Source organism: Camelina sativa, chromosome 16 (assembly GCF_030686135.1).
Source record: "Camelina sativa cultivar CO46 ecotype springtype chromosome 16, ASM3068613v1".
NCBI classification, from domain to species: domain Eukaryota; kingdom Viridiplantae; phylum Streptophyta; class Magnoliopsida; order Brassicales; family Brassicaceae; genus Camelina; species Camelina sativa.
In genome coordinates, this window is record NC_141895.1 from 26,996,795 (window position 1) to 27,022,274 (window position 25,480).

The 25,480-nt window shown below is 34.3% G+C and overlaps 6 protein-coding genes across 9 annotated transcripts; 2 read left to right on the forward strand and 4 right to left on the reverse strand.

Moving 5' to 3' along the window:
* Positions 1 to 92: 92 nt before the first annotated feature.
* On the reverse strand, positions 93 to 2,783 carry LOC104752205 (biotin--protein ligase 1, chloroplastic). Of its 2 annotated transcripts, none has more exons than XM_010474281.2 (10): positions 2,421 to 2,783; positions 2,026 to 2,308; positions 1,883 to 1,944; positions 1,633 to 1,781; positions 1,434 to 1,554; positions 1,146 to 1,301; positions 931 to 976; positions 629 to 695; positions 431 to 507; positions 93 to 338 (listed from the first exon to the last, which is right to left on the reverse strand). In XM_010474281.2, the coding sequence occupies exons 2-10, from the start codon at positions 2,304 to 2,306 to the stop codon at positions 299 to 301; spliced, it is 999 nt and encodes a 332-aa protein (XP_010472583.1). In that variant the 5' UTR covers positions 2,307 to 2,308; positions 2,421 to 2,783; the 3' UTR covers positions 93 to 298. The 2 variants fall into 2 exon arrangements, with proteins under 2 accessions (XP_010472583.1, XP_010472585.1); XM_010474283.3 differs by having other exon boundaries at positions 1,883 to 1,954; positions 2,421 to 2,768.
* Positions 2,784 to 3,172: 389 nt separating this feature from the next.
* Positions 3,173 to 5,332, reverse strand: LOC104752218 (patatin-like protein 2). Its single transcript, XM_010474298.3, has 6 exons — positions 5,080 to 5,332; positions 4,619 to 4,987; positions 4,360 to 4,521; positions 3,814 to 4,116; positions 3,550 to 3,722; positions 3,173 to 3,446 (listed from the first exon to the last, which is right to left on the reverse strand). Exons 1-6 carry the CDS (start codon positions 5,215 to 5,217, stop codon positions 3,368 to 3,370), a joined length of 1,224 nt encoding a protein of 407 aa, XP_010472600.1. The 5' UTR covers positions 5,218 to 5,332; the 3' UTR covers positions 3,173 to 3,367.
* Positions 5,333 to 8,480: 3,148 nt separating this feature from the next.
* On the forward strand, positions 8,481 to 10,073 carry LOC104752219 (aquaporin TIP4-1). Its single transcript, XM_010474299.3, has 3 exons — positions 8,481 to 8,718; positions 8,879 to 9,117; positions 9,503 to 10,073. Exons 1-3 carry the CDS (start codon positions 8,592 to 8,594, stop codon positions 9,887 to 9,889), a joined length of 753 nt encoding a protein of 250 aa, XP_010472601.1. The 5' UTR covers positions 8,481 to 8,591; the 3' UTR covers positions 9,890 to 10,073.
* A 1,897-nt stretch (positions 10,074 to 11,970) lies between these two features.
* LOC104752220 (ethylene-responsive transcription factor ERF042-like) lies at positions 11,971 to 12,780 on the reverse strand. The gene has a single exon (XM_010474300.3). The coding sequence runs from the start codon at positions 12,637 to 12,639 to the stop codon at positions 11,986 to 11,988; it is 654 nt and encodes a 217-aa protein (XP_010472602.1). The 5' UTR covers positions 12,640 to 12,780; the 3' UTR covers positions 11,971 to 11,985.
* Positions 12,781 to 17,872: 5,092 nt separating this feature from the next.
* LOC109124691 (putative transcriptional regulatory protein At2g25830) lies at positions 17,873 to 20,819 on the reverse strand. Of its 2 annotated transcripts, none has more exons than XR_015585253.1 (6): positions 20,428 to 20,769; positions 19,879 to 19,940; positions 19,543 to 19,699; positions 18,992 to 19,061; positions 18,490 to 18,610; positions 17,873 to 18,209 (listed from the first exon to the last, which is right to left on the reverse strand). XR_015585253.1 is itself a non-coding variant. In XM_010474302.3 (6 exons), the coding sequence occupies exons 1-6, from the start codon at positions 20,809 to 20,811 to the stop codon at positions 18,117 to 18,119; spliced, it is 1,095 nt and encodes a 364-aa protein (XP_010472604.2). In that variant the 5' UTR covers positions 20,812 to 20,819; the 3' UTR covers positions 17,873 to 18,116. The 2 variants fall into 2 exon arrangements, 1 of the variants encoding a protein (XP_010472604.2); XM_010474302.3 differs by having other exon boundaries at positions 18,992 to 19,269; positions 20,428 to 20,819.
* A 465-nt stretch (positions 20,820 to 21,284) lies between these two features.
* LOC104752222 (tryptophan--tRNA ligase, chloroplastic/mitochondrial) lies at positions 21,285 to 25,416 on the forward strand. 2 transcript variants are annotated; one of them, XR_015584261.1, is made up of 13 exons: positions 21,285 to 21,705; positions 21,806 to 21,893; positions 22,143 to 22,184; positions 22,268 to 22,480; positions 22,764 to 22,835; positions 23,068 to 23,206; positions 23,306 to 23,327; positions 23,422 to 23,487; positions 23,899 to 23,955; positions 24,326 to 24,372; positions 24,487 to 24,568; positions 24,702 to 24,791; positions 24,974 to 25,416. XR_015584261.1 is itself a non-coding variant. In XM_019238515.2 (13 exons), exons 1-13 carry the CDS (start codon positions 21,512 to 21,514, stop codon positions 25,112 to 25,114), a joined length of 1,227 nt encoding a protein of 408 aa, XP_019094060.2. In that variant the 5' UTR covers positions 21,285 to 21,511; the 3' UTR covers positions 25,115 to 25,416. The 2 variants fall into 2 exon arrangements, 1 of the variants encoding a protein (XP_019094060.2); XM_019238515.2 differs by having other exon boundaries at positions 23,068 to 23,180.
* The last annotated feature ends 64 nt before the right edge of the window (positions 25,417 to 25,480 follow it).

The following is a 25,480-nucleotide window of genomic DNA, read 5'->3' on the forward strand; positions in this document are numbered from 1 at the left end:
ACAAAGAAAATAGAATCAGACGAAAAGCTTCCTTGTTTGCTAGCTATGTTTTTGGTGTAGATATTATATTCATCAGTTTAGAACAGTGAGTCTTTTAGTCAGCAATAAAAAGGGATATATATATATATATATATATATATATATGATAGAGAATAAAGAGATTATTTGGATACAGGGGGAATAAAGGACAATACTGCAACTTCTTTGCTTTCGAAAATTGAAACTAGTATCAGTTGTGTCCATGGTTCTAAAACACTGTTATCTACTTCCACCAAAGATGCAGCAAGTAAATTTTGGATCATATTTTTCTTCGAACCAGACCTTTGAAAAAGTCAAAACTGTAATTGAAAATACACAATCCACATTAGCTTTAACATGTACCGTGACTTTGTTATCCATTTATAGATTCAACTGCTTAAATAAAGTTTACCTGTTGCCGTCAGGGTGAAGCTCATACATTTGATTGTCATCTCCAATAGCCAGCAAATATCCCGAAGAAGTCAAACCCTGAAAATATTAGAAACAGATGCAAAAAGGATCAAAAGCACCATATTACAATGACTGTATTCCCCAGATGATGCGAATGGACATGCATTGTATATAACCAACGCAAAAAAAAGAATCCTACCTGGATAGTAACAACATTTTGAACAACTTGTTCCTGTACTTTTTCTTCAACAATCACTCTTTGCTCACTGCACATACACGGTAGAGTGTTTCAGCCAAGCAAACATGGTTACAGTGTATAGCCCCCAGTTGAAAAGCATTTCCAAAATACATGCTAATTTACCAAGTTTATTATTAGCCTTTCAACTCAGATAGTGACAAAAATGAGATACGAATACAATCATAATCAGTTCAGGACCTTCAGGTTCAGACAACAGAAACCCTTCAATGAAAAGCAGACATAAAAATGCAATCGAAAGTCACCTGTGTAACCATGTTCTGTAGTAAAGCTCCTCGAGAGATTTAAAACCTGTAAAATGGAGACTGATTATGTGATAAATATAATTATTTCTCTGACGCCCATCTCATCTAAATAACTTTATGGAGGATACTTCAAAAGTGACAAAGATGCTCGTAAAGAAGCAAGCAGCTAACTGAATCTTTAAGCAGTCTCTCTGAGATCAAAGGTTTAACATTACCTTGGTCCATGAATAGATCAAAGAATTTTTCAAATTGATGAAAAAAAGCTCCAAGGATTTCTTCTCTTTTGAGCAAGTTTGACGCAGGAGACATGTCTTTTAGTGCAGCATTTAAGCATGTGGTTGGTTGCTCGTTGTCCACATTCAATCCCACACCTGCGAGAAGGATCAGTCAATTTCTTTTAATCTACAAGTGGAGAACAAATCAAAGCAACAAGACTACGAGCTGCACGCTTCGACTCTGTTATAGTAGTCAAAGTAAACTTCAAAAAGAGTAATGCTTATTACCGACACTGACATGAAACTTCTTTGATCTATAAGTCGAGGTACACAAAATGCCTCCAACCTTAAGGCCATTCAAGTAGAGATCATTCGGCCACTTAATTTTAACATCAATGTACGGAAAACCCTGTATATTAATGAACTTCAAATTAGCTAATAATATCTGATGCAATGGATCAAGAACACAACATTTGCGAGAACATACTTTCTTGTCACAGACATGATTCACTGCTTCGGTTACAGCAAGAGATACCACATACTGTACCAAAGGCACGACACGACCATCTTCCATTTCTAGAGTAAAAGAATACATAAGACAACCCTTTGGAGATTCCCATACATTCTTAGTTCTGCCTGCATATTCATCAGTTAGTTGCCACACATAGTTTCAAGTTTTCATATCTAAATTCTACTTGCTTACTAAAATACTATCTAATAATCCAAAAAACTCTTACCTCGACCTTTAAGCTGGACATCAGTGACACAAACTGAACCAACTGGAAGCTCAGAGAAGTTACTGAAAGAAACTAAAACGCAGATTTTAATACAGGAAAGGTAAATAACCTTACAAGGGAGGAAACTAAACAGAGCCACTTACTGAGAAACAACATCGTGAGTGGACGACAAGCGGGGAGACCAAATGAGAAACCTCCCAAACTGATGAGTTAGAATGGAGTTCATAAAGAGTGAGAGATCGAAGGAATCACCATCATCATCTTTGACCACATGCTTAGCCTCGGATTCTAAAAAGAGTGAAACTTTGGTATTGTCTGGGAGTTTAAGCGAGTTGTTGTTGTTCTTGAGACGCTTTGCTATCTCAGTTTCCACAGAGGACTTGCCACATAGAACCAAGCTACAAGAAGCATGATGACTCTCCATTGCTAAATAAAATCAAACAAAAACCCAAGAGAGTTTCTTCTAAAGCAATACTCTTTATTAATAAATAAAATAAAAAGCATATAAATCAGTATCCATAAAATCAGGGGATCGGACCTGAGGCAGCGACGGAGAAAGATAGAGGACGCAGAAGAGTCTTAAGAGAAGTGAAACGCAAGAGGTACGCCACCGTACAAAATGCAAGACTAAAACAATCCAAATAGATGAAAATTACTTAGATAAGGTTGTTGAACCAACTCCTTCCATTAACCAAATCAATCATCTTGCCATATTAAACCAAGATAGGGAGAAGCAACGGCGATTCTGGTTTCGTGTCGGGTAAATCGAGGCCACTAGAGGATTCGTAGGTAACGGATTCAGAAGCGGAGGCTGCCCGAGAAGTCTCCGGAAAACGTGGAGGTGGCCGGAGTTGCCGTCGTCGGATTTGTGTTCTGTTTTGTCATCGAAGAAAATGAATCGAGGAGATTGTTAGTTATGGGCCTTAATGATTTAGTCTCTAAGCCCAAAACAGTGGAATAAAAGGATGTTGGCCCAATTAAGGAAGAGCCTGTTCCTTCGCCAGTAACTTCGACTCCGACCAGCGACCGATAACCAGTTACAGTGACTAGTTTTGTTGGTCGTCTATTGATGTGAGTCGGTAAAACCAATCCCTGTTGTTCGTTTGACAGTTGCTATTTCTGATTTTTTTTTTTTTTTTTTTACAATTTAAATTTTCATGCATTTTTATAATTATTTGGATATACACTATCATTTCTAAAAAACTAATTAACTATTTTTATGCTAAACAACCAAAGTTTTTCTAAATGATATTATTGTTTTTAATTGGGAGAAAGAAACATATATATATATATATATAAAAAAATTTCATTACATAAGATGTTTGAAGAAGACGAAACAATATTAGCATTTCCCACTGACTTTATTCAATTGTACAAATGGCTATAATGAGCCACAATCTTTTATTAATATAAAACCCAGACGTGCATTAGTGAAACAAACAAATCATGAACAATATACACTATAAAAATAAAATAATGATCTCTTTACATCTTCATTGGAGCTTTTCCATGAGGTGATCGCACGTCTCGGATCTTCTTCTCTTTTGAAAGTATTCCTGCTAACCTTCAACAACCAAAGTTTTAATATTAGTTAATATTTTTTAATCACGTATATATAATTATATATGAATGAATAAAGCTATCAAATACAAATTTATGTCACATACTTTATAAGAGCCATTCCATTAGTTGTTTGATAGGCATTTTCGTTAGAACCGGAGTCTAGGTTGACTCTAGAAACAGGTTTCTTGAGTAGTTCCTCTCCTGTCTTGGCAAGAATGTCAAGATTCTCGACCGTAGCGATATCCACAGAAGCAGCATCTCCATTTAATGTGTCATCCTATAATATGTTTAAAACACATATATATCTTGAATGTTATATATGGTGAATATAAAGAAAAAAAAACGGGTTAGTGAGCTGATATTCATACCTGGATACGAATATAGTTGGGTTCGGAATGAAGAGCTCGGAAAACAGCAGATAGATGAAAATCAACCATGTCGGAGCTAGCTTGCGTGAAAGCATCAATGAGAGGTGTAGAGTTATCGTGTGTTAACCAACTCAATAACCCCCAGCCAGCTACTTCTTTTGCATTGAATTTCTCTTCGCATTTATGGTTTCCGGTTCCAAGCGAAAGAACAAGAAACCTTCCATAATCATTTGGTCTGATCGGGAAAAAATCGCTGCTACCTCTTGTGATCTCATTTGTTACCTCCCCAATGGCCACCAAAGCCTATACTTGACATATAACAATTAATTATATGATAAATTTTATATTATTCAAAACCTCTATAGAAATTTTTCATTATTATACGAAATTCCATTCTAAAAAAGATAAAACGATAAGCTATGATTGTGTTTTCATGTTATAAAATAATATTTCAGTTATTTTTACTAGATAAGTCCATATGTAATGTTATTATTCGTCGTATATAAACCTATTGTGACATAAATTCGTCGATCCCTAGAAATTTACCGGGTTGTTAGCTGCAACTCCGCCATCAATAAGATTGTATTCTTTAACGTTTCCAGTCGAATCTTCAGTTCTAAAGAAATGGGCAGGCAAGTAAGTAGGGGCTGCTGAAGTTGAGATAGCAATGTCAGCGAGGGTTGCATTCTTGAGAGGATTGTTTTTCACCTATAAGAGTACGTAGTCAGGTATATTATACCAGAGTTTCTGTTAAGTTAATATACCATACAATTTAATTTCACAACTACAAACAAGCTTAACAAACCTCGTAACTACTAAAGATAGTAGGTTGAAGACGCTTGATATCAAAAGTTGGAATGACAACGTTGGTAAGCGTTTGATTTAACTTTGTATCACCCAACTTAGCGTGGATAAGTTGATGAAGGTATTCACCGTCATATTTAGGACCAGTCAAGGATTTCACAAGGTTTTTAGCAGCCGAAAATGGGAAATGATCTTGAGGGAAGATCTTTGGACACTGCTCAAGATAGAAGTCTTTTATCTCAGAGGCTGCAAACAAGGGTCGGCCTTCCTTGTTAGGAGTGGTGAGCATGGCTGTCACCAGACCACCGGTGCTTGTTCCTGCCATTACATCAAAGTAGTCTGCAAGCCTTGCGTCTTCCCCATCCAATTTCTATGCATCCATGTATATATATATAACTAATATAAGAATAATGATATATATATATACATATATATATGTATAGTTAGGTAGCACAAATATACCTGAAGTTCGGACTCGAGAAAACCAAGGATTACTGCAGGGATAAGCCCTCTAATGCCACCACCGTCGATGCTGAGGATTGTCACTAAGTTTCCGTAGGTCGGAGGCTGAAGAGGTGATTTCGGGCTATCCATTTTCATCTTACAGAAAAAAGCAAAGCAATATAGTGAATATTTGTCACTTTTTGTTGATGGAGATCGATGTATGGTACTTGAGGAGATAAAACTTTGGTTTTGAGATGTTATGAGGGGTTAACAAACTCGACGCATTTATAGCACATAAGTGGCGGCTGTTACAAAGTTAGACTATTTCTTCATTCTTAATTACGATAGTCACTCGTCAAATTAACCTTGCATTGCTTCGTCCCATTTGTTTTGAAGTACGATCTGATTGGTTTATTTCTTGCTTTGTATACAACATGCATGGACTTTTCTTGCATGGACCTTTTTTCTTCTTCCGCCTAATTATGACCATGTCAACCAATTTTTATCAGTAAATATTTATCAATATTAGCTAACTACAAAAAAAAAGTTTTTGTTCGAACGAAACTAACTTCCCAATTATCGGGTATCTTGGCATGCATGTCACTTCTTCAAGGAAATCTAAGTTTTGTTTTTGTGAAATACTATTAGGTTCATGGGAGTTCACACGCCTCGGGCGTTCTTTCTAGTCACCCGGAGATGTTGAAAACATACTTCAACAGTTGAGAAAAAAAACTTCAAAGAGTGAATCTTTTATTTAACAACAAAGCATAGTCAATTCGGTCATAGAAGTTAATTTAATTCAATTTATTATGTTGACAACAGCCGAGTCGCTGGAGTTTTGAAAAGATCAATGCCGTGACAAATAGAAAGTTACAAACTTTATCTTTTGTGGCAATATTAATTTATTTAGAGTTTTAGCCGCCAGTCAGTACTTATCCCATCATTCAACCTACCTTTCATTGACCAAAAGAAGAAAATTAGTACATCAACTCTATGTTTTTCCTTAGTTTACAGACAATAATGTAATAACTAGCATTCGCTGTAACGCAGATGAATATTTGTTGATATACAGTGAATGTGATTCATCGCGAGTGAACACTTTACTTTTCTAGTAATATTACATTTCTTAGTATTATATAAAATTTAAATAGCGAGATACATAATATATTTTTATTTATAAACTTTATTCGTATTAAATTTGATTTAGTCAATATTAAAATAGTGTATTTTGTTAATAAAGAGTTTGTATGTATCATCGACAAAATTTGATTTAGTCATCTAATTTCAGACCCGCTACCTATGGTCGGTGAATAATTATTTTGCATATAGTGTTGGAAATCATAAATATATTTATGTAAGGTTTTGGTATTAAAAAAACATTTGGCTGTAAAACTTAAATGGTGTGTAGTATGTTCTGGTCCGTTGCAAAATTAAATACAACTAGATAGATAATGAATCATAATTTTTTTTATCAACCACATATTAATTAATTATTATTTAAATAGAGTTTACAAAAGCAACTTCAGAATCAAGCCATCTAGAAAAGTGAGCTAGATCATCTGTTTTGTAATTTAAAAGCGGATTATGCAATAAATAAATTATACAATATCATACAATTCTTTAAATAATGATAAAATGATATATTGATATAATTAAGTTTCTACAATTAAAATTAATAGTGTAAAACTGTAATTAAAAAAAAATTACTAATTTTAAAAGAAAATGACTACTTTTTCTTAAAACATTAAACTTCAGTATTAATAAAAGTATAAAATTAATTATTAATCTTAAAAGAAATATAATTGTATATAATATTCACCTCTAACAAAATAATTAACTGCTTCTAAGCCATGTTTACTTGGTTATAACCAATTTTAGGACGAAATGGTAATAAGTTTTTCTATACATGTCTAAACATTACGAGTGCATCTCTAACTCTTATAATCAATCATATGCATTGGATTGTGACACATTTTGGCCCTAGAGAAACTAACAAAGCTTTTCACTGCTTCCAAACCATGTTGGTTTTAACTAGTTTTTGAAGTGTTGCCGCTGAAGAAAGCAACGCTGAGCGTTTGAAGCGTTTCCACTAATAGCCACTAAGTTACGTGACAGGCGTGGTTATATGCAGAAAAAATTGATAACTGGGTTCAAGCATCATTCTACATCAAAAGGACATTTTGCAGGTGGAAGCCAATGAACGAGTACTACCTCCCAATTATTTTTGGGAACTTTGGTGTACCGCTTTGTTAGATAGAACTTTGGTGTATCACTTTGTTTACTGTTACGATGTACACCAATTGTATATCCATCACTAATTTACAGCAACTGTTTGGACACTTTTCTGAAAAATATTATTTATACAATTGGAGGTTGCTTACACGCTAGTGGTAATGAGGGAGTGGAAAACATAGATTTTAAGTGGGATGACGATTCTCTAGATGAGAGGGTAGATTATATGGAGAAGCTGTTAACGAAAGGTCATGAGTTTACTCAGTCAGAATGGCCAGGTATTTGTGCTACTGTGAATGATGGTAGAATCACGAAAGAGGTGTCTCTGCCAAAGGTGGTGTTTTGAGTGAGGACAAAAAAACAAAAAAAAACAAAATCATGTGATTATTCATAGAGTCGATAAACAAGTCTTGAAAGCCCCAAGACATAGCAAACCGGCCATAAAATAAGGATTGATCTACAGACCGAGAAAGGACGTGAATCCATTCAGGAAGGTAACATTCAAAGCGTTACAAATAAAAGATGAACCTACAGTTGACATGTTGGTGTTCTTCTATTTTAGTAATGCTTCATGTGATCACACAATATTGATAAGCATCTTGTACTTTAACTGTCCTTAGCAACGAGCAGGGATCTGCATTGTCAATGTTTCCATTACCTCAGCATATATCCCATAAAATGAGTTGTTTTACAAAAATCATATCTATATATCTCCAAACCCATATATATACACATCTGTTATTTTTTTCTATGTATATTCAGAAAGTCTGGTTATATATATTTCTCTTATGCAGCTACTTGATTTTCTTCTATTTTACGTTTAATATTTTTATTCATATCCCCTACTAATTCTACGATGTATCTTGGATTGTTCAAGCCTATGATGATTCCCATGCACTGGATTGTAAAATGAATTAAAATATAGCCTACTTAAAACGGAAATGATTTACATATTCCAACCAATAGCACCTCATTTGATTCTACATTATTCTAAGCGCACAGCATATGTCAAATTGTTACCCAATCTTTAAAATCATATGTCTAAGAAAGCTATAAATCTCAGATCTCACTAAAAAACATAATACAAGTCAACTTCTAAACTCAAATCAATCAGTATCATACAATAATTTCATCCCATGTGCGCTCCCTTACCATTTTCTTTTCACTCTCTCTTCTCTTTTTTCTTTGTTAATGAAAAAATATCATTATAAGTAGCTCTTATATATTACGCACATCATCACCAAAAACCATCCAGCAATATTTCTTTGGTTTAAAACTTTTAAACTCATTCCAAAGCCATGAAGAAGATCGATTTAGGGAGCCATAACGAGGCGGTTGAGCCGGACTGTATTAAAGCTCTCATTGTTGAATTCATCACCACCTTTCTCTTTGTCTTCGCCGGCGTCGGATCCGCCATGACCACCGGTAAATTAACATCCATGCTCTTTTGTTACAGTTTGATATTGCCATGCTAATATTTTGGTTTTTTACAGTTCTAACAAACCAAAAGTCCCTTAAATTGGTTCTTGAAACCGTGATGAACTTTCAATATATTTACAACATTTTTATTGTATTCATCGTTTAGACAGTTTAGTCGGAAACACATTGGTGGGACTTTTCGCGGTTGCGGTGGCTCATGCATTGGTTGTGGGAGTAATGATATCTGCGGGTCATATCTCCGGTGGCCACCTCAACCCTTCCGTTACCCTTGGCCTACTTTTGGGTGGCCATATCAGCGTCTTCCGTGCATTCCTCTATTGGATTGATCAGTTGTTGGCCTCCTCCGCAGCATGTTTCCTCCTCAGTTACCTCACCGGAGGAATGGTACGGTATCTAATTTAATATACCAAACTTAATTTTTTGTTAGTCAACAACTTTTAACGCTATTAAAAGTAAAGCCAAAAATTATGATCCCATAACAATCTTCACAAGATTGGTTTCGTGATCTAGTCAACTTTCAATTGCTTATCTTTGTTTTATTTTTCCTTATATAATTTTTTTCTCATTCAAAAATACACAAGTTTTAATATACGTATATCTTTACAGATTTTTTTTTTCATTGGCTCAGAATGCAATACATTTTATATATCTTTATGTAATCAGATTTGTTAAAACTTTTGATTAATTATATACACTTCAAAAATGATATATTCCGGCATGTTCGATTTATCATGTGGTTTGACATTACACTATAACGCTTTGTGTTTAGGCAACTCCGGTTCACACATTAGCAAGTGGAGTTAGTTACACTCAAGGGATTATCTGGGAGATCATCTTAACATTTTCACTTCTCTTCACTGTCTACGCAACTATGGTGGATCCCAAGAAGGGATCTCTCGATGGGTTGGGTCCACTTCTCACAGGATTTGTCGTCGGAGCCAACATCCTTGCGGGCGGCGCCTTTTCTGGCGCTTCCATGAACCCCGCCCGGTCTTTTGGTCCCGCTTTGGTCTCTGGAAACTGGACTGACCATTGGGTATATTGGGTTGGACCGTTGATTGGTGGTGGACTCGCCGGTTTCATCTACGAGAATGTCCTCATCGACCGTCCACATGTCCCAGTTGCTGACGACGAGCAACCATTGATGAATAATTAAAATGTGTTTGGATCTGTGCTATGCACGTCATAGACCTTAAAATGTTTTATTTGATCTCGCAAATCCTCTTCTCCTTTGATCATCCATTGTACGTAGAAGACTTTTATAACATCTACAAAAGAAATAACTTATACCAACATTCAAAGCTAATAACAAAAAAAAAGTTTGATCCTAAAATTAAAAACATTTGAAATGAAAGAATAATATTTAAATTTGATTAGATTTTATACTCAATGAAAGTTTCATACTAATTGTTTATAAATTAAGAATGAAAATTAGATCGTATGGATAAAACGATTTCCTTTAATATTAAAAGTAAAGAGTATTGGGTAACAACCCGCACTATGTGCGGTATAAAATAAAATTAGTATTATAAGTAAAATTATTATCGAAGATCTAAAATTTGTTTGTGTAAAAACTAAATATATAACCCGTGAAATTATGTTTAGATCAAACTATTATGTATCAACTAAATATATGATCCGTTTATTTTTTTCAATCTATGCAAGATTTTTTTTTGTTTTATTTTTTTGTGTAAAAATATGTTTCACCCGTGAAATATTATATCAATGACATTAAATAAGTCAATTTCCTATAATAATGATTATTGTGATAATTTTATTTTGGAAAATTTAAATATGTGAATAGTAATCAGTTTTTCTTAATAGGTGAATAAATTCGGGTTTTGAAATGTTTTAGATCTAATAATGTTATAATAATTAAATATGTTATAAAAATGATTAAAATATATTTTAAAATTAAATGAGTTATAAAAATGTTTTATATTTTTTTTTTAAATTAAAATGTCTAGCTCGTTCTTCATGATCTTTAGTTTCTGAACTTACTTTTGTAAACCTTTTTCCTCCGGTTTGGGCAACCAATCTTGGAGTCATCCTTTAAATTAATGTTTGGTTTAAAAAAAAATTAAAATGTTTGATTTTTTTAATTAATTGGAAAGGAATATTTCTTAATCATTATATCAATTATGTGTAAATATTCATAAAAAATAAGAGTAATAAATTCATTGGTGTTTGGAGCTCTCCAACAATGACACATCATCATTTTCTTGAGAATGCATCTCTATTAATATATAGAGGATATATATAACATTTTTACACGAATAACAGAAAACAAAAAAAAGGATAGGGGTCAAAGGAAATACTGTATATTTACGGGTGCATATGTAATTAGAAATCTAGCAAACAATAAATAGAGAACTATATGTAGATGTTGTAAAATATCGATAGAAATAAACATCGTTATAATTAACACATCTTATATTGCCTTCTAACAAATTTGTAATTACTTCATCTATCTCCATTAGCTTTAATTTGGTGCTTTTGTTGAGCAGATGGACTGAAGATCGTTTCTAAATATGTTTCCATGTTTTTAGTTGGCATGGGAATATTTATCTAGGTCTATTATTTTCAATTGTAAACGGAACCGTTTTCATTTTTTGATGAAATATTTACAATCTTACCAATTTTTTTATTAAAAGATTTATTAATACCATGCCCAGCATTTAAGTACATTTCCTTTTCGACATGATTGGGTTTTATTTAGAACATGATTCATGCATACCATTTCCAATGATGAATGTTCCATCTATGTTGACAACAATTACTTCTTGATGCAAATACTCTTAAATGATTATACACTACTAAAAAGTTATTTAGACCCGTATAAGAATACTCTTAAATGATTACATCACTATCAAAAGGGAAAAAACCAAATTATTCACAATCACAATAAGAATGATCGGAAAATAGAAAGATGAAGCAATTTTACTTTTTCTATTAGTATTATACATTACTCAGTATGAAACAGTGAACACAGTACTAGCATAATAACAGGTTTTTCTTGGAAAATGCAAGATAATTTAAAATAAATATCACGCTCATTGTTATTTACATAACTCCTCTATGTACCCAAAACCAAATCATTGCTTATTAACGAAAAAAAAAATTATACATGTATAGTTTGCACAAAAATATATATATATATATATATATATATATGGTAAAAAAAGTAACGAACTGTAAAATTAAAGAAAGGAGAAAACAAAAAATATGCATTTAATTCCAAAAAAAAGTTCTTTATTCGTAATTCCACAAAAAGCTTTCTTGGAGAAGTGGGTCCAACAGTACCGAATCATCTCCGTACGTAAAATCATCTTTCGTAGCATCTAACCATGGGGGCATCGACACCAACCCCTCCAACGAGTCGAACAACCCAAAATCGTTTTTTACGTTGTTGTCAAGACTTGGCAACTCCACGATTTCTCCTAGCTCTTCCGAGAGCATAGAAGACGAGGATGAGGAAGAGGATGAGGACGGCCCCTTTTCAATTTTTTCAGTCTCACACCTAGTTTGGGACGGCGTGGTCTTATCTTCGAGATTGAATGGTACAGTTTTGAAATCCATAAGAGCGGCTTCTGCGGCCGCGGCCTGGATGTCCTGTGGACTGAGCGAGATGGGTCGTGGCAAAAACTCCGCGAGCTCGGGGAAGTTGAGGATTGCAGATGTTCCTTTGATACTTAATGCCGCAACATCGTGGGCACGCGCTGCCATCTCCGCTGTGGGGAATGTCCCGAGCCAGATTCTTGATTTCTTACGAGGCTCACGAATCTCCGAGACCCATTTACCCCAGCTTCTCATGCGGGCACCACGATATACCACTGTTTCTTTGGATTTCTCTTTTCCCTTCTTGATGGAAGAACATTCTGTGTCGGAACCATGAGACTCACTCATTGCTCTCTGTCTCTCTCTCGTTTTGATGTCAAAAATGTTCGACAAATTGTGTACCAAAATGTAGAATAAGTATTAGTTGCTAGGCAAAAAGGATTGAGACAATTTTGGGTGTCGGTGTAAGATAGGAAAGTTGTTGTTTGAATGGTTGATATAAACGAGTCATGTTTATGTTTCTTCTTTCCAATGACTTCAATACTATATAGTGTGTGTGTGGGTGGCATAAGAGAGGCACTGTGGGCACTGTGGGAATTGTAGGGTATTGTTTACTAAAGGACAGAGGTCAAATTCTAATGAACTTTGTGATTTAATGTTGAGAAGGGAAATTAACGATAAAAAGCCTCAATTTTCGTTCCAACAATTTAAAAACTTTTAAATAAATTTATGTAATATAAAAAGATCAATGCTAAATAATTTTCTAGCAAATGTTTTTCCCTCTACAAATATTACGAATCAGATTTTTTTTTTTCAGATTAATTTGTATGTATGCAATTTGTTTACAACGAGTGTCACTTGATCTCTATTTTGCCTTTCCCCGGAAAATGGAATCTTTCCTCCTCAAGCTCACCACGACATTTTGAGAGAGATACTTCTGCAACTTATGATCTATCAATGTCATAATTGGCATGAAACTGACCTCAAGAAAAGGTACCAATTGTGTTAATTCCCGAACAGCTGTATAAATAACTTCGTTTTGCTATGATTAATAAACTACTAGTTTAACAAAAAAAGTTGTCAACTGAATGTTAAAGGAATAGTCGTTGCCTCGTTGGGTTTATTAGTGGTTTGCTAAATTTGTAAAAGGCAACTTCACGTACGGATGCATCATGCATGAATCAAGTTTTTAAGTCGTGTGCATTATTATTATTGTAAGCTTTTTCTAAGTTTGGAAAATAAGAGAAAAGAGAAGATAGAGACTTGCTAATTAAGGCGCATTTCAAAATGTAATTGGTCGGATTATCTTGCTCATGAGCGTGTCCCCTCTACTGCGCTACGTTTTTCTTTATCGTCATTTTCAGTCCTTTCCTAACTATTTAATTGGTAGGTTGTGGTCAAGAGTCTATAATGGGGCTCAAATCCTCCCCCTAAAAAGCCAAAAAAAAAAAAAAAAAAAATACTAAAAACATTTTGGACAATTCTCACAAATAGCACTAAAAACATTTTATTTTCAAATTTAGCATATTATCTGTAGCTAAAGTTCCTAAAATAGCACCATTTTCAAAATTAGACTTACAAAATTAAATGATAAATTTTAAAGACATAAACCATGCCCCTAAAAACTATATATTAAATATAAAATAGGCAGCTAAATTTTAATTTAAAATATATTAATTGTATCAATTAATGTTATTTTGAAAGTTTGTGGAGTGTGTTATAGTTGTCCTTAAAACTTGTTTTAATGCTATTTGATGGTATTTTTCAAAAAAAAAAAATATGCATCATAACAACTGAGTAGTATATGAAATAAACAAAAAAAAAATCCCCCCAAAAAAAATATGCTAATTCATTGATAAAAAAAATGCTAATTCAAAATGGATGTTACAAAAATTATGTGCAATTAACTAGGGTTTAGGCTCGATTTTGGATTAAAAGCACAATAATTTATAAGATAGCAATATCCGAGAGAGGTCTTTTTTTTTGGGGCAAATCCCAGAGAGGTCTAACATATTAAAAAACAAAGTATGTATGTATCTATCAAAGTGGTCAATGGCTTTTCGAATGGGGCTCAAATTAAATCCTCCGCCTCAAAAAAGAAAAAAGAAAGTATACTACAAAATATGCATCATAACAATAACAATTGATAGATAACAAGAAAAAAAAATCATAAAGTAAAATATGTTGAATTCAAATTGGATATTTTAAAATTATGTGCAGTTAACTAGCGTTTGGGCTCGATTTTGGAATTAAAGAACAATATTTAATCAGGAAACGAACTTGCACGAAACACCTAACAAATTTTATGCCATGAATCCATGTATTTTTTATATCCGCCTACGCCTATAGGTAGATAGGTGATATACACACATCCAAAAAACAAAAAAATAAAAATATTATATTTATAATCTGAAATACCTAAATATCAACGGTCTTCGTAGTCTCGCATTGAAAAAGAACGCGTGGACAGTATATTATAAACTGATACATGAATCGCATATACTATACTCGCGTAATCACATAAAGCATATATACTTTATGGCTTTATGCTTGTGTATATTTTACCTTCTTAACTATTTCCGAGACTAAGCCGGCATGTATAGTTCTCGATGTCCTCGTTCACATTCTCCTCTCGAATCGTGTGAGAGCGGCTCGTGTACCTCTACCCACCCATGTTCACGACCATGAGGCCCTCGGCCCCTCGATTATCATCTTGTTCAGCATATCCCGGTCATTAGAAAATATCCATCCGTACCATTAAGGTTCATAACAATTTAATATAATATCGCTGCTTCCACTAAAGCCATCGACCACATCGCTTATTACTTCATCACTAGCCGCCAAATTACTGAGGCTTTCGAGTATACGTCTCGATCCACATGTTGCCATTATCACTGCCATTGACGCACACCTGCAATCATGTGGTTAGACACATTACAATTATCAAGACCCTTAAGCTCGTAGCCTAACGATCTTTTATCATAGGGTTTTCAAACCCATTGTCATTATCATTAAAATGAATTATACACTCTTAAGATGAACCAACACCGTTTTTGGTATTCTACACACAGTTTTCTGAATTGTTATAAGGTATCTGAATTTTTCTTTTCTTCTTGTTGTTGTTCAATTTTGGCTATTCACATTAAATTACAATAATTGAATATTTTTCAAATGATCTTAACGCTTTACAAATTGTAAAATCAGTATTCATCTAACGTATCTGAAACCTTTGAAATTATATATAAGTTATGACCATCAAACGCGCAGTCTTAAACTGTCAAGTTTCAACCACTAAAATTAAAATTTTCGTCCGTCCACATCAATCTTCAAAACAGATGGTTGTGGTGCATTGAGATGTCGAAAGCGAAAATAATTGATTAACTAACGTGTAAATTAGATGGCAAGTATGAGTCACAAATTAAATGTAATCATAAACTTCAACATACAAATTGTTTAGTCATCAGAGATTTTCATTTGTTTCTCCGATTGTTAGATTTGTAGGAACGCAATCATCTAAGTCTATTTATAAAATTATTTCTGTCACAATAAACAAAAAGATATGTTAGACATTATTACTACAATACGTATAACCTAATAATTATGATCTAACCTGACCGTCATTGTCCGTGGCCTCCACGCCCATCCTTGGTTTCCGTGGTTTTTTTTTTCTGATAATTCACAGAACAATAAAAATCAATTCTCAAAATATTGCACTCAGCGTAAAAAAAAAATTATGCTCAATTACACTTAATTCTAAAATTTTCTCTTCACAAAAAACTTGAAAAAAAAAATTTCTTCAATGAAAAAAATAACAAAATCAATTTTTTAAAAATGCTTCTCATATTATCATAAAGGCTTTTTCAAATTAATAGATAGGTATTAAGTTTGTGACCAACAGATTTGTGAAACCAGTTTGATATATATATATATATATATATATCAAACATAATTATTATTATTATTTTTTTTGACAACAAACAGAATAATGTTTAGTTTACCAATTAACTCTATATAAGAAAATTATAAAGATCACATTACATCATAGAAATTTATCACCGACACGACTGTGCAAACAAAAAAGCACATAAAAAACATGGTGAAACTCTCCTCTTACGATTTCCTTGTCAATGAATGTAACACAAAAAAAGGAATGGATCAACGTGTTTCGGACTAAACGCCAAATGTAGTACTGTCAGTACGTTATTCTTGCATGTCCACTCATGACGAAATGCGCATTGCCGACTTATGAATTTCCAACGTTCATGTACCATACGTTACCATTTTATAGTCGTTAATCTGCATAAGCAAAATATATGTAGTAAAGGTTACATTAAACACTGGTGGTCAAATTTATCTTCCGTGGTTATTCGAAGTATTAGGATGGTTAATAATATTATTTCCTTTTATTTAGTGTTTTTTTTTTTTTGTTAGAGAGTTCATACATGGTTCTAATTTCGATTTACAAGTTAAGAAAAGTGGAACAAAACAACAAATTAGAAATTATGGTTGTATACGACACAACCACATTATAGCTAGTGGTACACAACTGTAGTGGAACCGGTCTTTGTATTTTTTTCCTTCTTCCTTTGTTTTCAGTATATACGACATAACCACATTAACAGTGGTTGACTGGTTGTATTCAAATGCTCACATTCTCTCATTCGCATTCAAATCTTCATTAGCTAAGTCGATTTTATATTTAATATGAGCTAACAATTTTATTTAAACAAAACTATTTTAGATTTTGTTTTCCCGATAATGAGTATCGAATATTTGTCCCACCAAAATGGTCGAAAAATAATTTGATCTAATGACATCGTATAATTATATTATACAATGAATTTATTAATAAGTGAAAACTATAAACGAGTACTCAAAAGCAATGACATAAAAAATGAGTACTCAAAAGCAATGACATAAAAATCATTTTTGTTTATGTCAATTTTTTTTTTTTCAAGTCATGGAAAATCCATCAAAAACATTTTCTACGACAAAAATGGTCAGAAATTGGTAGAAAAAATATTCGCCCATTTTCCCACGATATATCACTTCCAAAAACAAATTTTCATTATTAAATTATGATCCTTTTTTTCTGGTAAAACAGTAGGGAACATCTCCATCCAACTGCTTTTTATATGGGAACTGATTTGTTTTCTTGAAGTATCTCACAAGTCACAATGATTTAATGAATTTATTTTTTATATATTCCCAAAAAAATGAATGTGAATCCATACAAAATCAAAAGTAAAAAAAACACAAATATCAAACTAAAGATTTTTTGGAAAACTAAGACTGTATATGACAAAAATCTCAATCCAAACTGATACAGTACCAAATCATACACACTCGATTAGATTTACGTTAAATATTATTTCAATAAACCGAAATCCCAAAATTGAAACTCAAATTGAAATAAAATTTAGAATAATGTGGTGAGTAAGTAGAGGGGATGATGCTACGTGAACTTTTTCTCTGAGCTCCTCCATAGCTTGCATTAGGCTATAAGCCTATCATTTGGATGTATAGCCTAATTAGTTAGTTTATACATACATCCAGTAATTAGTTAGTGCTACGTCATAAGGATTATAAATAAAATATTTAACCAGTCCTTGGTTGAGAACAAAAGAACTTATTAGGTATTTGTAAGGTATTATACTTTTGATTTTATGGCTTCGGATTGAAAACTAGAAAAAGTAAAATGTAAGTGTGTACCCAAACCATCATTTCCTTCTTCAGAATATATGTTCAGCAAAACCAGTTCAGAGATTGTGTGAGCTTCAAATTCGCCGATCTTGAAATGGAGCTTCCTGTGACGTATATTCTTTTTATTTTTGGTCGATATAAACTGCATCAACGTCATCAAGTTCTAGTAGTTTCTGCATAAGCTCTTTGTTCAATTCCATGGCCTCATCATCGACCTGCAGCAACAACAAACAACAATCCCAAGTAATCTCTATGTAAGTGTATCTCATTTGAGATAGATATCCAGTAATCAGAGCCACCAAGAACAAGAGGTCATAAGGGGGCATTGCCAGTTCCAACTTTGGTTATGTAGCATATGCAATCTATAACGTATTTAACAAGTTAAAAGAGGATAACTATATGTTGACAACAGCAAGATTAGAATCGACAAGTAGTATTAGACATGACGGAAATGGTACGGCACAGAGGTTACAGTAGAGAGCGGAAATTCACTACCTCAACTGTTGTCAGAGGAAGCAGTTCAGAGCCATTGTCAGGCTCGAAGTTCACTCCTTCATCACGTAGCTTTGATAGTATCGTTGAGTAGTTCTCAGATGAAGTTACAATTTTGTAGTACCTGAACAGATAGAGAGAGATAAGAAACATATAAAACAAACGTATACTTATGAGTTATCTAGGGATCATCTAATCACACCCATTTAATGTTGCAAGAAGGATTCCTTGTTTCATAACGCATGGTATGAAAACTTTGACTGTAATTAGCTGTTTATTAGAAGAAAATGCACTAGGTCTACCCTCTGTCACTTAATTACTTTTCAGTTTCAATCTTGGAAGAAACTGCTAACACGTTTCAAGAAGTGTCTATTTCTAACTTCAACACAACTTAGGTTTCATCATCAACAAAAAAACAATAAACATAATACTGACAACAGGAAGAAAAGAAAAGCAGAGAAACTCGGGTTTTTAAAGAGATTAGGATGTTTTATATTATGTATACCTTTCTTCCCTATCTTCATCAGTATCATCTTCATAAATTGGGGGCTCAATAACATCCTCTGCTCCAGCATCTAAAGCAATCATAAAAAGCTGATCTTTATCAGCTTCAGTTACCTTAATATTCACTACCCTAACTCGTCTAAACTTGAACATGACAGATCCTGAATCAGCCATTTTTCCCCCATAATCCTTAACAACCGATCTAATAGCTGCCACTGATCGATTAATTTTGTCTGTTAAGACCTCGACTACCATACTAACTCCACCATAGCCATATACCTAAAGCATAGGAAAAAATTTATATTCAGATTCATCATATCTTACAAATGACAAGGAACTGACATTTTAGTATTGCAAAAGAAATCGTTAAGCTGAACTAGGTACTGAGGTAGTGCTAGGTTCCGTAACCATACTTGGCCAGATTAGAATAATGGTCTAAAACCAATTCATACGCTTTAAATTACCAGGCCATTTCGCAACCTTACTAGGATGATTCACCATAATGGCCCCACTTGCAAACATAAAACCTAGAATTGAAGCTCAGGATCTAACCTCGTATATCTTCTCTATAAAAGCTTCTTGCCCTTTCTCAGAAGCCCTTTTAATATTACGCTCCACAATGTCCTTGGGTACATCCAGTTCCTTAGCTTTGTCAAGTATAGTAGCTAGAGTGGTATTTGAAACTGGGTTTGGACCCCCTTTCTTGACACTGCATGATGATAAACCCACACATGATTCCTATTGTCATAAGCATAGGTCGACAACAAAGTAAGAAGTTGAATCCAAAAATCTCAACAGCCTTTATATCTACAACTACTGTGCAAGTTTTACTTAACAAATAACAACAACACAAAAAATACAACATTGGTAAAAATGTCGAAGTCTTACGCAGATACAACCTCCTTGCCAATTCTACAGTATAGCTTCGCCTTCTTTGAATCTTGAGCCCCCTGTATTCACCAGAAACTTCAACCTCAGAGTTCTTAAAATACAATATTTGTTCTGAAAAAATATTTCTTTTTGTGATGTGTGCGATTTTCATATAAAAAAGCAACCACAGGTTTCATGAGCATATTGATATTTACTCTCTGATTTTGATACTACACTAGCAGTAGACACTTTGACTAAAGGCTTCACAATATAAACATATGATGAATTAGATATATTATGTCAAGATTGACATAAACCTGCAAGTTAAACTCTTTGCTAGTTCGTATAAACCCATGATCAAACCTACTCATTCTCTGAGGCATTTCATCAAACACATGGTTGGCATCAACAATAACGAGCTCTAGACTCATCAAAAACAACTCAATTATTAATTCCTCCTAGTAAGAACAGTGAAGCAGGACTTCTAATCATTCAAATTAGAACTAGAATTGTCATATCACCAAAGCAAAGAAAGAACCTACAAACACATAATAGGGCATAACGAACCTTTCGGCCAGCGATTTTGGAAGAGCGACGACCCATACATAGAGGAGTTGAAATCGAAATCTTTCTGACTTGAAGCTTGCGACAGTTCTGGTCATCTGATTGATGACGTGGCGCTGTGAAATGCGAAGTGGTGCGAGGGGAGATTGAGGAAAGAGAGGAGAAAGAGTTGGTCATGGTAAGAAGACGATGGTTAGTGGAGTTGAGAATGGATCTAGAAGAAACGCCATTGGAGAATCTGAGTAGGAGTGCTCTCATGGAGCAATGGGAGGCCATAGTCTTTGAGTGTGGATGGATGGACTTAGAAGACAGGGAATTAGAGTAATCTAGTCCTTTGCAATTTTTCCTATATTGTAAGCTCGGGAATAAACCCAAAAAATAGGCCATCTAATTTTTTTTGGCAGTTTAATTTTATTAAATTTCTCAAAAAAATATATGGTTTAATTTTCGTTGTTTTTAAAAACCTTCATTTAATTAATAACGGTTGATCCATACTTACAACATAACGACTGTTAACTCTAACGACGGAAATAAAGGAGAAAGAATGGTGTGTTCGTTGCAAGAATCGACTGAGAGATGAGGTGTGAAACCGTTGTTAATTTCAATTGTAATGTTTAGGATTCTAGTCTAAAACTCGAAATCGATTTGGGGGAAGAAAAAGAGAGCAACAATATCTTTAGTTCCCTCTAACTAACTACGTGGGGTTAACATTTCCACTATTACAGTTAACAGTCGTTATGTTGTAAATATAGATCTACCGTTATTAATTAAATGAAAGTTTTTAAAGACCACAAAAATTAAACCACTTATTTTTTTGAAAATTTAATAAATAAAGAAACTAAACGGCAAAAAAAAAAAATAGATAACGTATTTTATGGTTTTCTCCCTTCTAACCTCTCATAGTAATTGGTAACATTTTTTATCGAGGCCATAGCTTTAAATGTTTTTGCTTGGAAAGGTTGCGACTGTGGTTTTTGACTTTTGATGTTAAGCCGCGTGACCCTCACGGACTCAAAACCCCCATCATAAAAATCCAATCTTCTTCTCTCCGGGGATAGTGAGTGAGTGAGAGAGAAGAAGGACGAGAATGGGGCACGCCACGACTCTCTCTCAATTCCTCATCCTCTCTACCTCAAGGTTCTCTCGTCTTGGGTCTCGCACTAGATTCCTCTCAAAACCCACCCCTCTCTCCGGCTCTTTCTCTCCCATTCAGGTCACCGGACAAGGTTTCCGATGCTGTTGCTCTGCCGCCGCCACAGAGGACACTTCTCCTTCTGTCAAGTATAAAAAAAGTTTTTGCCTTTACCTGATTCTAGTCTGCATTCTCTATTGAATTTTTGATTCAGTTTTTTTTTGTCTACATTGATTCTCCTCATGGCAGGAAACGTGTGGTCTCTGGAGTTCAGCCTACAGGATCAATTCACTTAGGAAACTATCTCGGAGCTATCAAAAACTGGGTCGCTCTTCAGGTTCTTTCTCTTTTCTCTAGTCAGTAGCATTAGCATTTGCAACATTCATTTCAAATTTATATATTTTGTTGTAAAGTTGAAGGCTTTTTAACAAATGGATTCAGTTTCTTGTAAAGTTAAGGGCTTTGTAGATGGTGTGATGTAAAGTTAAAGACTTTAGGAAAAGGATTCAGTTTTTATCTTTTCTGGTTGCTACAAAATTTATCTTTCTCTATTTGTTTCAGGCGTTTTGTGTTTATATGTTTGCAGGATACATATGAGACACTCTTTTTCATCGTAGACCTTCACGCGGTATGAATTGTCTACCTTTCAAAAGTTTCTTTGGGTAGTACTTCTCTTGCAGCCTTTATTTATATCGTTCTTAATCTATGTAGATAACACTTCCATATGATACACAACAACTAGGAAAGGCAACTAGGGATACTGCAGCACTTTATCTAGCATGTGGTATTGACGTTTCTAAGGCTTCGGTATTTGTGCAATCTCACGTCCGCTCTCATCAGGAGTTAATGTGGCTTTTATGTGCATCCACACCTATTGGTTGGCTACAGAAAATGATTCAATTCAAAGAGAAATCACGCAAAGAGGTGCTTATATGGTTGCTTCTTGGTCTATAACATTTATTCTATTTGCATCATTATGTGCTTCAAATAACTAAAAGGGATACCTGCCTAAAACTTTTTTAAGGTTTGTTGTTGATTTCTTAATGTTACTAGTTATAAAACATATGTAATCTTCTAATGTTGGGCATAAGAGCAGGCAACTCATAGTCAACTTAGTCTTTTTGCTGCAAAGCTGTGTCTTTTAATCTGATAGTAATATACATATAGGATTCCGATTACTGATTCCATTTTCATCCTTTCTTGGCAGGGGGGTGAGAACGCCAGTGCCGCTTTGTTAATTTATCCTGATCTGATGGCTGCAGATATCCTATTGTATCAGGTGATGTTTTAAAATAATGAGTCTGATCTACAATTTTTAAATGAAGAAGCAACACTGGTAAAATAATGATCTTGTATAGCTAAGCTCATGCCAGAGTTTTTCAGCCAACTGTCTTTGGGATTGTTTCATTTTTCAGTTAAGAAGTGCATGTAAATACCTGCTTGTTTTTTGCATGTGAAATAACCAATTTGTGATTTGCTTAATTCTTATACTCTGCCGCATCCTTCTGCAGTCGGATTTTGTCCCTGTTGGTGAGGACCAGAAGCAACACCTAGAACTTGCCCGCGAAATTGCACAGCGTATGAATAATCTATATGGTGGAAGGAAGTGGAAGAAGCTCGGAGGGTATTATATTTTTCTCTGTGCAGTTAGTATGTTGACTATACCATTTAAGCAAGTCCTTATGATCTATAATTTCCCCTTCATTTGTATTTCCTGATCCATATAACATTGTTGGATTTCATTTCCAGGCGTGGTGGCTCGCTCTTTAAGGTGAGACTTTCCAAAGGCTTTTTCTATTCTCTTTGTGTGGCTTTGTGGGTTATTCTTTGGTGGTTAATCATATTCAAATTTATCTTGTTTGTAGATACCAGAACCACTCATACCACAAGATGGAGCCCGTGTAATGTCTCTTACTGATGGTCTTTCCAAGGTAAAATGTTATCATTCACAGCTACTGTAAGGTTTCATGTCATTGATTTTTCTTTCTGCATTCAGCAGTTGCATCGCCATAGGTAAAATGAATGAAAAATTGGAGAAGGTGAACATAATTCATAAACTCTACTGAAAATATATATGGAGGTTAACCCTTGATATTCTTTAACATCTGAGAGACTTTTACTACTAGCTAGCCTGTTTCTTTTCAAGTTTCTAGATAAGTTAAAGGATTTACACACTTCTGAGTTCTGAGATTTGCATCCCTAAGTGGTCTGAATAGATTTTGTCGACTTCAGAGGATCATATGAACCAATACAAATTTTGGGCTTTGCTTATTGCTGTAGTCGAATGATTTAGAGGAATTTCCTACTTGTTGCTGAGGTCTTACTGTCATGTAATTTTGTAGATGTCCAAGTCTGCACCTTCTGATCAGTCCCGGATCAATCTCCTTGACCCAAAAGATGTAAGTAAAATGAAGTTACTGATATCTGTAATTCTTTTGAAACAGCAGTTTCTCATTGTCATTGAGCATGAATATGGTACACCGTTCACCATTCCATGAACGTTCTGGCGTCCAATTTACTTAATTTTTCTTTGTGACAGCCGGTGCAACAATTTACAATGACATACAACTCACAACATATTATTCATGTGCCATATGTTCTTAGAGCTCATAAAATTATACTTGCCTGGTGATATATAATGAACACAAACGCATTCTTTGTTGAATTCTGTGTCATGTTGGTTGTATGTGTTCTTCTGTGTCATGTTGGTTGTATGTGTTCTTCTGCTACTAAATCCATTTCTCATCCCTCCTTTCGAAAACTGTGTAGTTGATTGCAGACAAAATAAAACGGTGCAAGACAGACTCATTTGCAGGGTGAGTGCTGGTGATATCGTTTAAAATTTCCTTGCAATGCAAAGTTTGTTTCTTTTTTCTTGTTAAAGTTGAGAAATCTATATCAAAACTTTCTGTTTCTTGCTGTTTTAACAGCCTTGAGTTTGACAATGCTGAGAGACCTGAATGCAACAATCTCCTCTCAGTTTATCAGATTGTTTCGGGCAAGACGAAAGAGGTATGGAAAGAGAGATAATGTCATTTACTCTAAAGATTTGGGTCACAGAGATGTTTTCACATGTCATTTACTCCCTTGGCGACAATAATTACTCACCGAGATAATCGGTGAACACATTTTTAATCGGTTGCAGGAAGTGAAGGAGGAATGCAAAGATTTGAGCTGGGGTACATTTAAGCCTCTCCTTGCAGATGCTTTGATCGAACATCTTAGTCCAATCCAGGTCTGTCAAGTCAAAACCTTTAACCAATCCAATGTCTTCCTTCGAGTTTGTACCATTTTGTCTCATCAAACCGTAGAAAGAAAAATTGAGGTGTTTTTGCAGCTTCATTAGTAAATGGTTAGAAGGGCATGTCATATGCATAAGTTATGAAATATTTGGTTTTGTATATGTTTTCGTGTCAGGCCCGTTATCAGGAGATAACAGCTGAACCAGAGTATTTGGACAAAGTATTGTCAGAAGGTGCTGACAGAGCCACGGAGTTAGGAGATGTTACAATGCGCAATGTGTACCAAGCTATGGGTTTCTACCCGAGGAGGAGATAGTGCCAATTAATATTTGTGGTCGGCCGTTTTTGAAGTAACAAGAAAAGAGTAGAGTTACATTTGCGAAATATTTGTTGATTCTTGAGTTTTGATCATTGTTATTTTTTGCAATTACCGTGATCTCTCAAAGTTTATCACACTTCGCCCAAAAGTCAAACAGATTGGTGCACTCACTATATTTTTCCTCCCTCCTTTAGTTAGTATGTAACTTTGCTTTTAGGCTTGCAAAAAGCCTCCACCAATTAAAACTCATTGTATTACACAATTTGTTACAGAATCAACACCAAAGAACTCGTTCATCAGTTGAGAGACCAGTTCAATTACCTACGTCACAGTTACTCGCATAAATCAGAGAAAGGGCATACA

Bases quoted from the DNA above. Each gene is read 5' to 3' on its own strand.
- LOC104752205 (XM_010474281.2), bottom strand. From the start codon at position 2,306: ATGGAGAGTCATCATGCTTCTTGTAGCTTGGTTCTATGTGGCAAGTCC. The intron at 977-1,145 runs GTAATGTTAAAC...TCCATTTTACAG, and splicing joins TGATCTATTCATGGACCAAG to GTTTTAAATCTCTCGAGGAG. The intron at 339-430 runs GTAAACTTTATT...TTTCAATTACAG, and splicing joins CTTCACCCTGACGGCAACAG to TTTTGACTTTTTCAAAGGTC.
- LOC104752218 (XM_010474298.3), bottom strand. From the start codon at position 5,217: ATGAAAATGGATAGCCCGAAATCACCTCTTCAGCCTCCGACCTACGGA. The intron at 4,117-4,359 runs GTAAATTTCTAG...TGTCAAGTATAG, and splicing joins GAGTTGCAGCTAACAACCCG to GCTTTGGTGGCCATTGGGGA. The intron at 3,723-3,813 runs GTATGAATATCA...AACATATTATAG, and splicing joins CCAACTATATTCGTATCCAG to GATGACACATTAAATGGAGA.
- LOC104752219 (XM_010474299.3), top strand. From the start codon at position 8,592: ATGAAGAAGATCGATTTAGGGAGCCATAACGAGGCGGTTGAGCCGGAC. The intron at 8,719-8,878 runs GTAAATTAACAT...TTCATCGTTTAG, and splicing joins CGGATCCGCCATGACCACCG to ACAGTTTAGTCGGAAACACA. The intron at 9,118-9,502 runs GTACGGTATCTA...CTTTGTGTTTAG, and splicing joins GTTACCTCACCGGAGGAATG to GCAACTCCGGTTCACACATT.
- LOC104752220 (XM_010474300.3), bottom strand. From the start codon at position 12,639: ATGAGTGAGTCTCATGGTTCCGACACAGAATGTTCTTCCATCAAGAAG.
- LOC109124691 (XM_010474302.3), bottom strand. From the start codon at position 20,811: ATGGCCTATTTTTTGGGTTTATTCCCGAGCTTACAATATAGGAAAAAT. The intron at 19,941-20,427 runs GTTCGTTATGCC...TGGTGAATACAG, and splicing joins CCAAAATCGCTGGCCGAAAG to GGGGCTCAAGATTCAAAGAA. The intron at 18,210-18,489 runs GTAGTGAATTTC...TTGTTGCTGCAG, and splicing joins TTCCTCTGACAACAGTTGAG to GTCGATGATGAGGCCATGGA.
- LOC104752222 (XM_019238515.2), top strand. From the start codon at position 21,512: ATGGGGCACGCCACGACTCTCTCTCAATTCCTCATCCTCTCTACCTCA. The intron at 21,894-22,142 runs GTTCTTTCTCTT...ATATGTTTGCAG, and splicing joins AAAACTGGGTCGCTCTTCAG to GATACATATGAGACACTCTT. The intron at 24,373-24,486 runs GTGAGTGCTGGT...CTGTTTTAACAG, and splicing joins AAGACAGACTCATTTGCAGG to CCTTGAGTTTGACAATGCTG.